This window comes from Chelonia mydas, chromosome 2, assembly GCF_015237465.2.
Source record: "Chelonia mydas isolate rCheMyd1 chromosome 2, rCheMyd1.pri.v2, whole genome shotgun sequence".
NCBI classification, from domain to species: domain Eukaryota; kingdom Metazoa; phylum Chordata; order Testudines; family Cheloniidae; genus Chelonia; species Chelonia mydas.
This window is the reverse complement of record NC_057850.1, coordinates 73,839,453-73,854,124: the sequence shown is the minus strand read 5'-3', so window position 1 is coordinate 73,854,124 and position 14,672 is coordinate 73,839,453. Positions and strand designations below refer to the sequence as shown.

Genomic DNA, 14,672 nt, shown 5'->3' with positions numbered 1-14,672 from the left:
CTGACACCATAGCTCCAAGTGGAGGGTGGTGAATTTCACCTTCCCAGCCTGGCACCTGGCACCATCCCACATAAAGTCCAACTCAGATTTTATACAGATAAAGTTAATTTCAATTTAAATGGAAAATACTACAGCATTAAAGGCCAGATTATGGCTGTCTCTCCATGGACATACCTGGCAGGGGGCGGATGCAAAGGAGTCCACTTTCCTCCCTCTTCAACCCCCGCACAGAAATCAGACGTAATTTCAGTCTTCATGTTCACTAAGCACTAAGAGGAGGAATAGCATTGCCCCAGTGCTATGCTCCCCAAAGGATGTGGAGTGAGGTTCATTTGCACCAGCATAAGATGTGACATTCTGGTATGTACTCATTCAGCACAAGCAGAATGCCCCCAAGAACCAGGTACCCTGTCCCCAATGCAGTTTGAAGCTTAAGTACCACAATAACTACTCTAAGATTACATAATTAAAATTAACACACAATCAGAAAATGCAAATTTCAACATTGCTACGATTATGTTAAATCAGCCATATTAGACATCCTGTATATTTTATATTAGACATTTAATATAAACAGCAAGTATCAATTTAGATATTCAGTTAGATTAACAAGAATAGCATACATGTGTACTGATAATATGACCAAATTAATATTGCTGCAGGAACAAGCTTTTGAATTTCCTGTTTCTCTCAAGTATAACTGCATCCTTCATGCTGCATTAATGTAGTGTTTTTTGCATTTAATTTCCCTGATTTTTACTTATTATAAAAGAAAATGATTTTCAAATGCTAACACTCCACTGCTGCTTTAAGGATTTAAGGCAGTGTAAGCACTTAAACCTCTAAGTCCTTAAGTCAGTATAGATGCTTAACTTGTCTTAAGGAATTAAGGTGGCATAGACGTTTAAGCTGCTTTAAATCCTAAAGGCCACCAGGTGCCCATTAACATACTTTGAAAAGGGTGTGCACTTCTGGAAAAAAAATATAGAACACATTTCCAGGAGTACAAACTCTTAGACTTGGCGAAATACAATTGTGCATATACAGTATGTAATTTTCAAGCGTGCATAACTTTGTTAATTTCTAGTCAATTTTTTCCTCAAACATAGTCCTGGATGCACTCTTTAAGAAGGATTTTTAACAGGTCAAGTTTCAATGTCCTGATGGTATTTTAGTTCTCTGTAGGGAAACAAACTGATGCAATTTTTATTGCACAAAGTATATTTTTACCCGATAACTCAAAAACTGCAGAAGATAATTTCTTCCAACTCTAAGGACAAAGACCAAAAGCGTTTTCAAAAGTTTCTGAGTGAGAAGGTTAAGCACAACCTTCACTATCAGACACCATAACTGGTAACTGTTCCCATTTTTTATATCATAATTGTGACTGTTGCAATACTATTAATCTACATTTACAGTCGGGGTTGCTGTATTTTTTGCCATATGACTTGCCTCTCAGTGAGCAGTAAGACAAATCTGTTTTTTAAATTCCCATTGCCCTTCCCCTTTTTCATCCCTTCCATTCTCACTCAAAATGTTATTACCACCATGGCACCCAGACTCCAGCTGTGCATATTCCTCAGGAGGGCAGGTGTATAACTTCCCCATAAGCCAATAAAATCAGACAGTAGGATGGTTATTTGGGTAATACTGTCAGCACTCCCCACAGGACACCATATAAGTCACATTCACAATATGCTAAGTCTACCCAGGAGCAGGGAGTGAGATTCAGAAGTCTATCTTGTAACATGGGACTCCCACATACTAGTGTAGCACACTGTTGGAAGCCACTGAGTCAACTAATTAAAGACAATTTTATAGCCAGACGATTTGTTACCCTTACCCTGCACACACACAAAATAGCCTAGAGGGAGTTGTGGCTCTTTGCAGCTTTTAAAAAAATATCCTCCATCTTTTGCCACGTATTGAAATGTAAACTCCTGTGTTTACATGCATATGCTACAATCCTATCTTTAAACAACATTAATGTTGATTAAAATTATTTTTTGTAAACAACATATGGTGACTGTTCTGAAGGTAACACCTGCTGACACACTGAAAGAAACAGCTAGAAGAAAAACAAGATGACCTATATAGATCTCTAATAGATCATAAAAGATAACTAATATATGTTATATTATTCAGGAAATAGTTTGGTTTGATTTAGTTTTTCCTCCAATATTTTTTAGTACATTCCCCACAAGGAGAGGTTACTTACCTTTCAATAACTTGAGTTCTTCGAGATTTTTGACTCTATGGGTGCTCCATTGTATGGTGTGCACACGTTTGTGTGCTCTCAACCAGAGATTTGGATTAGCAGTATCTGCAGGTCTATGCCTATGCACCACACGGCCTCATGCTTCAGAACGAGGGCACATAAGGAAGAATGGATCCTCTGTTGCACCAGTTCCTTCTCAACTACAGAATTAGAGACTCCGTAGTAGAGGAGGAGGGCAGGAGGTGGCGCCCTCAGAGGGACAAAACATCCTGAAGAATTCTAGTTCCTGAAAATTAAGTAATCTTTCCTTCTTTTTCAAGTACATGTCCCTATGGGAACTCCACCGTAGAAGACTCCCGAGCAATAACTCAACATTGAGATGGGTACAGAGGGCGGTGAATCCAAGATGGGGCAGAGGACAGCATCACCAAAGGTCGCATCAGTGTTGAATGCAGATAGAGTAGTGTAATATTTGGAGAACAGGTGAACTTAAGACCAAGCTGTGGCCCTGTAAATTTCAGTGATGGGAACGTCATTGAGGAGGGTAACTGAAGTGGATTGAGCCCTGATGCAATTTGCTGACACTCTGGGGAGGGTGGTTGTATCCCAATGATCTCATAACAGGTTATGATGCAACCTGAAATCCACTCTGATAATGTTTAAAAGGAGATTGATTGTCCTTTCATTCTTTCAGAAAAGGGTATGGACAGCCTAGGGGAAACCTCAAAGCATTTAGTCCTGTCCAGATAGAAGGGTAGTGCCCTCCAAATATCTACAGTGTGAAGGCTTATCTCGTCTCTGGAAGAGGGAGGTTTGGTGAAAAATACTGGCAGATGGATATCCTTGTTGATATGGAAGTCTGATGAAACTTACGTGATAAACCGAGGATTGGGGAGTAGCATTACCTTGTCACAATAGAAGGTAACATAAGGCAGTGAGCCATGAATGCTCCAGGTTCTCCCCCGCAGATGGGGGCCATCCAAAGTCCGAAGGGGAGGGCATGATGTCGGTGAGATTTTGAACCAGCAACAAACCACAGAAAATATTTATGGGAGGAGTGCACAGCGACATGAAAATATGCATATTGAAGGTTGAGAGCAGTAAATCAATCCCATTGACTCAGACAAGGGATTATGGTAGCCAGGATCACCATCCTGAAATGCTGCGAAAGAATGTAGGTAGTCATGTTTTTGAGTCTTAGGATTGCCCTCCAACTGCCCTTTGTTTTGGGAAGAGACAGTTACTTACCTGTATTGTAACCATTGTTCTTCAAGATGTGGGTGGAGACATATTCCACTCAGGTTTGTGCATTCCCAGAGCACCAAATATGGAGAATTTTGCCTAGTAGTACCCATAGGGGTGGTGCTCACGCCCTTCCCCTGGGTACATAAGGGCGGCATCGCCCTGACCCCCCTCAGTTCCTTTGCACTGAAATACCCAGCTGAAGACTCCAATGCAGAGGGATGGAGGATGGGTCGGGGAATATGTGTGCATCCACATCTCAAAAAACAACATTTACAATATAGGTAAGTAACCGTCTTTTCCCAGGTGACTCACAAGCAGTTCCAGCAGGAGGTGGGTTCACAGTCTTATTAAATAGTGGGTGTAGGATTGTCTTTCCAAACTTTGCATCCAATATTGATGCTGTGGTGATAGAATAATGTCTAGTAAAGGCTGAATCTGTGTAGATGTTGTCCAAATCAAAAATCATTTCCAAGTTACACAAGTAGGTGGCTCTACCTCAAAGTCAGGCTTACTGGTCTATAGTTCCCCGGCTCCTCCTTTTTCCCCTTTTAAAGATGGGCACTATGTTAGCCCTTTTCCAATCTTCCGGGATCTCTCCTGTCATCCATGAGTTTGTAAATATTCTTGCCAGTGGCGCTGAGATTTCTCCACCTAATTCCTTTAGTACCCTGGGGTGAATACCATCAGGCTCCACTGATCCGAATTCATTCAAATTGGTCAGAAGATCTTTGACATGTTCTTTACTTATCCTAATCCACATCCCTTCCCCTGTAACGTCTATGGTAACTTTGCTAGTCATCTGGTCCCAAGTTATTTTTTGTGAGAAGACTGAAGCAAAGTAAGCTTTGTGCAGCTCTGCCTTCCTATCATCTTCTGTTACCAGCTCACCTTCTCCACTGAGCAGCAGACCCACATCATCCCTGATCTTTCTTTTTTGTCTGACATGTTTGTCTTGTGATACAGCATGGCCAGAGAGCAGCAGGAGAGTGTTAGAAGGGAGTCTTATTCCCTGTAGAGGGAAGAAAGTTTGCTATAGATTAATTAAAGCACCTGAAGCCAATTAGAGCACCTGAAGTCAGTCACCTGATAAAACTCCCCTGCTTCAATTAGACAGGAGAAGGAGTTGAAGCAGAGTGGATTGGTGTTGGAGCAGAGAGCAGTTTGGAGGAGTTGAAGCAGAGACCAGTTTGGAGGGAAGCAGAGGATAGTTTGGAGAAGTGCTGCGGTGGGCTAAGAAGACCAAGACCCTAGGTAAAGAAATGCCCATTTGTGCAGAGGGAGAGCAGGAAGCCCCACAAGCTGAAGGGCAGAAGAGGGAAGTAGCCCAGGGGAAGGAACCGCTAGTTCAAGCGGTTTACCGCTATCCCTAGGGCCCCTGGGCTGGGACCCGGAGTACAGGGCGGGCCCGGGTCCCTCCCTCTCCACTCCCCTCCTCTAGGACACTAGTGGGGCAGTTAATACCCCAGTTCAGGGGCGAGAAAGAATGCCCTGAACCCTCCCCAAGAAGAGAAAGCGCGAGACCCATCAAAGTAGTGCCGGAAATTTGCCACAGTCTGAAGAACCCCTTCTTGTTGTCTCTAACATTTCTTGCCAGCTGTAATTCACTCTTTGCCTGGGCTTTCCTGATTTTGTCCCTACACTCTCACACTATTCCCTCTATACTTCCTTGGTGACATGCCCCTCCTTCCATTTCCTATATGTATCTCTTTTGGTTTTTAGATAGCTAAAAAGCTCCTTGTGCAGCCATATTGGACTCCTGTGGCTCTTATCATCTTTCTTCTGCATCAGAATAGCTTGATTTTGAGCCTCTAGTATTACAACTTTTAGGAACTGCCAGCCCCCTTTGACTCTTTTTCTTCCTAATTGGTCTTTCCATGGGACTTTGCCTACTATTTCTCTGAGTTGATTGAAATCTGCCTTTCTGAAGTTCAGTGTCTTTGTTTTGCTGTTGTCATGTCCTCCTTTGCATAGGATCTTGAATTCTAATATGACAAAAAGAAAAGGAGTACTAGCGGCACCTTAGAGACTTATAAATTTATTTGAGCATAAGCTTTCGTGAGCTACAGCTTCATCCGATGAAGTGAGCTGTAGCTCACAAAAGCTTATGCTCAAATAAATTTGTTAGTCTCTAAGGTGCCACAAGTACTCATTTTCTTTTTGTGAATACAGACTAACACGGCTGCTACTCTGAAACCTCTAATATGACAGTTTCTCTCATTAACTACATCCATCACCAGGGAGTTGGGACTGGGGTGTGAGAAGAAATATTCCAGCCCACTGACTGGTAGATAATTTTTTTGTCTCCCATTTTACAGATAGTTGTGAGGATGGCAGCAGGTGTTTGCCACAAATTACGGGCTGGAGATAAGAGCACCTCATTAATGGGCAGTGCTATTTCCTCACGTAGACTGGTGTGAAGAATGTCCATCAGAGAGTGCCCAGGACTCTCATATCTCCTCTGTCAAGATTTGAAGAGATACTGCAAGTCTCTTCATTAGGTACTGAAATTACCTAAAATTGTCTGCATAGGATGGTGGTGTTGGCATCAATGCCTTGTCCGGAGAGGAAAAAGATGTATGGGGAAAAGGTATCTCCTCCTCTGGAGGTGGCAGTGGAACCTCCTGATCTTCCTTCCATACCAGGGAAACATGCAGCACTGCTGACTATGAGTGCAGTGCCAGTGATTGTTGAGATGACTGGGGAACTTCCAGATGTGGTCTCTTGAGGGCAGAAGCCCTACACAATTGGTCCCCATAGGTTGTCCAGGGATCCCAAAAGTCCCACTGAAGAGGTGGGTAGGAGAAGGGACCCCAGGGGAATTCGTATTCAATGGGCATGTGGCAGCTTCTGAAGTCCTTGTCAGGGTACGCTTCCGAGGCATCAGAGAAAAAGCTAATGAAGACTTCTGATCCTCAGTATTGTCCCAAGTCCAAAGGAGGGGCAGTAGGCATTGGTGCCGTAGGCACTGGTGCCAGAAATGCTACAGGAGGTTGCAGCATATAGACAGGTGGATGGGTAAGTACCAAGGGTTGAACACTTGCTGGAACCTGAAGAGAGGAGGTGGTTGGCAGGCACAGAGGTACTGTGGTAAACTCTCAGGTAAAGGGGTGACAATGGTTCCTCCAAAATGAAGAAGTCTTCCTGTGAAAGAAACCTAAAGTTTTTAGGAAAGCTTTTATAATGTATAGCCTAGACTGGGGGCGGTACTGGAGAACTAGTTGTGAGGACAGGAAGGGAGTTGCAGCTGGTGCCAAAGGAGCTGTCAAAGTGGGATCTCTGTGCTCCAGGCATATATGATCCGAGGGAGCAGAGGTAAGAGAGGGCTCCATATGAGTCTGAGTAACAGACAGTACCACTGCCTTCGACTTTCTCACATGGTTGATTTTGACGAGGCTCAGTGCTATCCTGAGAGGTCTGTTTAGATGGTACCAATGGCCCAGTGCCGATGCCTGACAGAGCCTCAGAGGTATCCATTCTGGGACACGAGATCTTCTCAGAAACAGTTCTAAGAAGTGACTTATCTCTTTTTCTTCTCTCAGTAGAGGGAGACTTTCTTTTCTTGGCATGTTTTATCTCCAAAGAAGCCCTGGGAAGTGCTGAAATACTCAGGGGCGGTGGGGAAATTCAAACCCCTGAGAGTTCCATGAGGAAGAATTTCAGCTCAGCTCCCTTTGCAAGACGTGCTCTTACACACCATACAGACTTTGCACTTGGGATGGGACATGAGAGTCTCTGAGACACCAGGGACAGATATAATGCCCATTGCTCCGGGCACAAAACATTTTGCAAGTCTGACAGTCTTTGAATCCTGGGGCCTTCGGCATACAGCAGATATAAGGCTGAGAGGGCCAAGGAATCAGTCCTGGAGATTGGGGAAAAGAAAAGGTAGGTGGAGACACCCTTTCCCCAAGGCATAAATTTGTGCCAAATAACTTAATAATAAGTTAAAAAAATAAAAGAAATAAAATGAATAATGGAAGAATGACTAAGTACTTGCTAGGAAGCAGCAGACATGCAGATGCTCTGTTTCGAGCTGCAGGCAGCTGAAAAGGAACTGGAGGGGTGGCAGATCTGCTTCACCCTATCTGCCTCGCTCTGAAGCAGCAGGCCATGTGGTGCACAGGTGTAAACACTGCTAATTCAAATCTCCAATTGATGGCACACCGGTGTATACACATCCTACAATGGAGCACCCATAGAAGAATGATATTGAAGAACCATGGTGATATTTTATTTCTGTAATATGCACTGCTGACATACATCATTCGGCATAAGCTTTCATTAGTAGTGCTAGCTGATGAAGCATCATATCATGATTTGGCATTAAAATTGGTTGAATTTTTCCAGTGGAACTTTTTATCATTCAAAATGCCTTTTGTCATCACCGAAACTTACTTCTGGACATTTCATTTTACAGGAAATTTTGAAATTATTTGTTCTCTTTCAGCTTTGGAATGAAACAAATTTCAAAATCACAGAATTTACAGTGAAATGGAAATTTCAGTTCCTGCACAGCTCTACTTGGTACTTTTAATGTCAGTAATTTCCACCCTGTACTTTTGGGGGGAAAGAGAAAGCCCTGCCACTATGGAAAGCAATTTGTTTCAAACAAAACATATTTGTATATATTTGGGGAGGTCTACTTCAATTTTTGGGGAAAAACTGATATTTGTAAATTCAAGTTTAAAAGCTATCATAACGAAATATCCATCTATTATTAATCACCCTAGTATCACACACCATTGTAATTAATTAATAGAATAGAACACCTTCTAGAAGAAATTATTGTTCATTAAGGATTTTGAACAGAAATAGACAGTGATGCCCATTGCTATCCTTTGAAAGAAAATATAAAATATCAGTATATCTCTGGATGCTATGTGCAACAGAATTTATTCCAGATTATTACTTTCATATGTAATCAAGTTTGTTTGATGGGTATATGAATCTGCATTTTAGAAGCACATTGTTAGGGTTCATCCAATAGCTAGACCTAAATGTGGGACTAGATTTAAGGTTGGGAAGGGACAGGGAGGGAGTCTGGCTATTCAGGAATTCTTTCTCCAGCTTCAAAAAACAGAATAATCCTACTTGTAATTATTTTAATTGATAGGATACTAACCATGTAAGTACTGTAGCAGGTAATAATATAATCTGAACTGTATTTGTGCTAGAGCTAAAAGAATAGCATGCCAAGGGATCATCTTGAAGAGTATTTTTTGGAAATCTCTCTTCAACTATGATCCCAGTGTCTGTGACGGGATCCTCAGCTTTCTATGTGTTTTTACCAGGCACATCAGTATGGAATGTAAGTGTATATGTTAGTATACATTTTGGGAAAGCACACTGTTTTGTATCTGCAGAATGTAAGGTTTAAAGAAGCTATCACAGCACTTAGATCCTAAGATCTTTGGGGCAGGTACTGCCTTTTTGTTCTGTTTTTGTACAGCCTTCTTACGATGGGGTCCTGGTCCTTGACTAGGGCTCATATGTGTTATAGTAATACACATAAATTAATATAATAACCATCGAGCTGGTGTGTGTCTCATGGGGTCCCACGGGATCGGTTCTTGGCCCCACATTATATAATATTTTTAACAATGACCTGGAAGAAAACGTAAAATTATCACTGATAAAAAATTGGAGTTGACTTAAAAAATTGGGGGAGTAGTAAATAATGAAGTGGACAGGTCACTAACATAGAGCGATTTGGATTGCTTGGTAAGCTGAATGCATGCAAAAATATATGTTTCAATAAGGTTAAATGTAAATGTATACATCTAGGAAGAAAGAATGTAGGCCTTACAGAATGGGGGAAGGACTCTATCCTGAGAAGCAGTGACTCTGAAAAAATTTGGGGATTGTGGTAGATAATCAGCTGAACATGAGCTCCCAGTGTGACACTAAGGCCAAAAGGGCTAATGCAACCTTTGGATGCATAAACAGGGGAATCTTGAGTAGACATAGAGAAGTTTTTTTACCTCTGTACTGGGCATTGGTATGACCACTGCTGAAATACTGTGTCCAGATCTGGTATCCACAATTCAAGAAGGATGTTGATAAATTGGAGAGTTCAGAGAAGAGTCTTGAGAATGAGTAGAAAACATGCCTTATAGTAACAGAGACAGAGCAAGAGGGTGAATCCCCAGGGTTAGGCTGAAGAGGGGCAAGCCTGAATATTGGTTATTTTGTATGTTATCCATTTCACACTGCACTGAACCCAAATGAATGCCTGGTATTTGGGGGTTTAGTGCAGTCTCCCATTAAAGTTAACAGTTAATGAAGTCGCAAAACTTTTACTTTTAAATCTACCTCTGTATCTATGTTCATTCTCCTGTATGTTCTGATCAACACAGGCTTTGTAGAAACAAACAAAACCAAGTTTTGAAAAACATAATGGGCCTTATTCTCTACAACGCTGTACCAATGCAAAGTGAGCACAAAGCACTACTGCCACTATTGTGAGTGGAGTGATTTGATATTTCACATTCACATGTATTACTTTGCACAAGTGTAAATACCTGCAGTGTGCAAAGGCAGGAGAGAAACAGGTCCAGTGTTAACTAAAATGTTTTATACATTGTTTTGGTAATATCTGAATGAAAAAAAAAATCTTACTTCGATTTAAACAGTCCCCTGTAGTGTTTGCAATTAAAATACTGTACAGTACCACTGTGCTAGTACATCAAAGCTGAAAAGTGAAACTAAGTAAAAATGACAATAGAAGCTATTAGTCTATTTTCAATGCCTATTCTGAGTGAAGTGCAAAAACGAAACAAGCGATATAGTGGTGAAGAGTATAATAAAGTAAATTTTTAAAATTCTGTCAAATTTTAATAATCTAAGATTGTTTTGAAGATAAAAATATTAATCAATCAGTGTTCTTAGAACCATGCAAGTATTTTTAGTATCAGTTGTATGCAAAGCACAAACAGAAATTAAATGTTGTCAGTGACAAAAAAAACCCCCACAACTTAATTTTTCTTTACCTTAGATAGAAAAGCTAAAATGTGAAAATAATTCTTCAATATAGAATTTAGGGAATTTTACAGTATCTGATCTCTCATAAGAGTTTTGTAGCAAAAGCAACTGTATTTTCTAAACTTCTGCTTCACTAGGCCCTGATTTTGCAATTAACTCTACACAGGCTCAGGGGGTCCATCTGCTTGGTGCCAAATACAGCATTAGTGTTCTAGTCAAATTTCATATAGAAGATGCCATAATGGAATATCTGTTGCCTTCCAATTTATAAAGTGATAAAAGATTTAGTGTGTACATTGCTTTGCAGAACAGAGGTCAGGAAAATGGAACAGGAAAACACTTAACACATTAAACATACATGTAAAATTAGCACTGCAGCATCAAATTAATAACTGTATACTTATCCTAAAGGAAGTCATTTAGGAATGTCAGGACCAGATCCTACAGTCCTAACACAGAAAAATAGCAATGGACGTCAATAGGGGATGTTACTTGCATATTGTCAAGGAGATTGTGACCTTATATACTGAAAATTTAATAAAATTGTGCTAAAGTATTTCAAAGAAGTCAGTAACTAACCAGATTTAAGTGATGCTGTTTTACTTCTGTTAAACAAAACAGTTCTAATGGTACCCACCTTCATATCTTCCAAATTTTTCTGTCGAGTCCATAGTAATTCTCCATATGTTTTTTCCTCATGCTGTATTCTCTTCTCATATTTTTCTAATTCCTTCTGGAGGTAATCAATTATCATCTGATTTTTCTCCTGCTTACAGCTAACAGCACTAAAATTTTCCCTTTAAAAGAAAAAAGTTCTTAATAAAAATTATTATAAACTGATTTTTAGTCTTACCTTATATAGTTTAATATTTAATTTTACTGTAGACAAAAAGACAGACAAATCTCACATATGTTAAGATCCATTTGAAAAACCATATAGAACCATGTGATAGATATAACATGTCTTTTGAACAACCTTACATGTACTCTGCCCACTAATCCATCTCCATCAGACTACTATGTTAGGCCATCTTTAGAGGTTTCTAAAATGTACTTGTTATAATTTTCATTTTCCTCAGAGGTCCATATATGAGTACTCATGTTACTAATGGAGTCACATTTTTCACACAAAAGGATATGAAAAATAAAATATAGCAAATTAGGAGTCCTATAGATAATATAGTATTTGATCATGTAATTAAAGACTGTCATAATACATATACACAAGGGGATAAATAAAGGTTGCACAGGAAACCTTAAGTCTGGCATTTCCTAACTTTTCAGTGCTTTACTTTGTAACCTAAATGTTGTTTTAAAATAGCTTTTTGGGGGGAGGTGTGGGTAATGCAATTTCCTTCATTTTTTTAAAAAAAAGCAAACACACAAAAATCCCTTCATGTATAATCATGGTGATCTCACATGTGTCATCAGCAGTACTGGAAACTTTACATCCACTGCACAGACCTCTACCACTTACTAACATATCTGGTAGCAGTAGTAGAACTAGACACAAGCGAGGAATGAGACACATACTTTGCCAGTGGGATTTACAGCTATCTGCTGAAAGCACAGAAATGCTGAGATTCAGGAATCCTGGGTTCAATTCCAAGGTTTGGAGGAAAGTATGTTCTATTGGTTACAGACCCTTCTCCACTGTTTCCCCCCCACTTGTCCCTGTCACCAGCATGTGCCCCTTAATCTGTCCCTCTGCTCCCATTTCCTTCTCCTTATGTCCCAGGCACATTATGTAGGCAGTTAGCACAGGGAAGGGAAAGATTCCAGCATGATTAAGTATGCACACTCCCAGTTCCCTTAGGACCCCAGGTGTTGGCTATCTCCCACTAATCCAATCAAACTTGCCCCTCTCTACCCCCAGTGAGACAAGAGGAGCTTGGTGCAGTTGGCAATGTGGTAGGTTCTTGCTTAGAATTGCTAGTTCTATGCATTTTCTATAGGGTTTTTGTTTTTCCGAGGGAGAGTGAAAAGCAGTAAGGTTTTTCAAAATGGTTCACCATTTTTATTGGGTTGCCTTGATTGGTTTTAGGGTGGGACTGTGTTTTCCTTAATTAGTGTGTTAGCATAGGGATTTGTGGTAGTCTTTTCAGTTACACAGCTGCTGCTACTCTGGAAAATTTTTAATTTTATAGTACTGTTGTTTTAGTACTATATAGGTCAAAATTTCTATTTTATTCTTGTAGTTTATGTTTAGGCTTTTGCTATTTTTTTTTTTTGCAGTTAAACAATAATAAGTGGAAGAGGAGATCAGATAAAAGTGTGAGAGAGTAAGCTAGAAAGTAAACAATAGCCATGAATGAAGGCAGCAGCAGGAACCCCATGTCTCCAGTTTCTCCATCAAGCCAGGCAGGAATCAGCACCTGGAATCAAGGGCTGTTGCCTCCAGCTGCTTCCCTCAAGTGTGCACGGTTTCTTCACAGAAACAGTAACTCCCATATCATAGGACTGCTGATGAACAGACTAAAAATCTATTGAGGTATTTGAATGATCTTTTGTCATTGGGTCTAAGACACTGAGTCAGACTCAAACAGGAAAGTTTCTTACATGCTACTTGCCTTAATTTTCTCAACATCTACACTAATCCTCACAGATGAGTTGATCTCTCTCCTCATAGATGGGGTCAGTTCAAGCATTTTGAAGAGGATGCTGGGAACCTTGGGTTTACCCATCTTGCAAATACCAGAAGAGTTCTTCTAAAGTTGTATAACAATCACTTAAACCAATCACCATTCCACCCAAAAGTAAAATATGTAATCCAAATATATAAGCATGTTTAACATTTAACTAGGTATACCACCCAAAAATAGGAACTGGCTCCAGGGAAAGCCTTCTTTAAGATATGTACATAAAATGCCAACTGCTGGGACAGATTATTAGAGACATTAATAGAATAAAAGAAATTAACAGATAAGAAATATTCCTTTCTTCTGCATACTCACCACTAATCCTCACTAAGGGGAAATAACAATCAGCAAGAAGTAGAAAGCAATGAGAAAGAACCTTTCCCTTCTCTTTCTCCCCGCTTCCTTTTTTTTTTAAACAAAGGCTGTGTGCTCCAATGACCATAGATGCTGTAGGTGCACTATCCTAGTTTTCCACCAATTCATATGGGGGAAGAATTCTACTTGTGCTGTATGGTCTCTGCGCAGAAGAGAATGGTAAAAATTAGATGGGGAACAAGCAACTTCAATCATCTGGATCCAAGTCTTGGAAGTGGAGTGACTTCAGATCTTTAAGAGCGAGATGGGATACCTGAGAAGCAGAGGCTCAAGAAATATTCAAAGTATTCTTTACAGAATTTCAAAATCAATGGTCTTTTTAAAGAGTAGGAATTGGAAAAATTTGGAGGAATCCCTCAGCAGAAGGAGTGCTGAACTCAAGAACTATTCAGAACCACAGAGTTACTGGAAGTGACCAAAACAAACAAACATTACAACCTTTCACTACCAACTTCAGTTGCTCTTAAAGATTCTTGGCCAGAACCAAGGAATAGAATTTGGGATACAGCATCCCATTGCATGAAACTGATCAAATGGATGTCAGTATCAACCGCTGGATGTGAGATGCTGAGCACTGATCCTCTGTATTTTTGGAGTCCATTAGACTGGAGGTCGGAACACCAGGTTCAGCTGAATCATTCTTCTTGAATCAAGGTTTGGAAGAAGCCAATCCCAGGCAGCTGGGAATGTGTAGCACCTGCAAATGGAAGTGAACGTGACCGGAAGAAGGGAGCTAAAGTGTGTGGAGGCAAGAAACTCTTTTTTCATGACTTCCCCATCCTGTAAGTAACTTTGCAATTCAACAGCACACAGCTATTTTCTCTTTGACATTGCACAGCAGGCTCACCTTTATCCTGGAGAAGAGTAAGCCTGCTGTGCAATCATCATATATGGCCCTCCAAGGCTTGCGTGGCCTAGAAGGCTACAGGTATTTTCAGCTGGATAGGGCCCTTGGAGACTATTTTCAGGACTCATCAGTCACAGTAAGTGTAAGTCCACATTTCTTGAAACAGAGAAAAACCAGAACACAAGAAATACTCCATTAATTAAAGATGCAACTGACCATGGATTTTATTAGATTTTGGAAAATAGTCCTGATGCCTGAAATACCATTTACCAGGCAGACAATTTATCATGAATGTCTTCTACAAATGCACAAAACCCACAAAGTATAATCAGACAAAAATACTTTCAAATTATTGATAAAAACTGCA

General features: G+C 40.3%; 1 protein-coding gene across 2 annotated transcripts in view; it reads right to left on the bottom strand.

Annotated features, from left to right (window-relative positions):
* Nucleotides 1–14,672, bottom strand: part of CCDC178 (coiled-coil domain containing 178) — a 347,460-nt gene that overhangs the window by 187,063 nt on the left and 145,725 nt on the right. For both annotated transcript variants that reach the window (XM_037892683.2, XM_043539673.1), the window contains one exon: nucleotides 11,082–11,241. In XM_037892683.2, coding sequence (XP_037748611.2) covers nucleotides 11,082–11,241 — 160 coding nt within the window. The remainder of the gene's footprint in view (nucleotides 1–11,081; nucleotides 11,242–14,672) is intronic.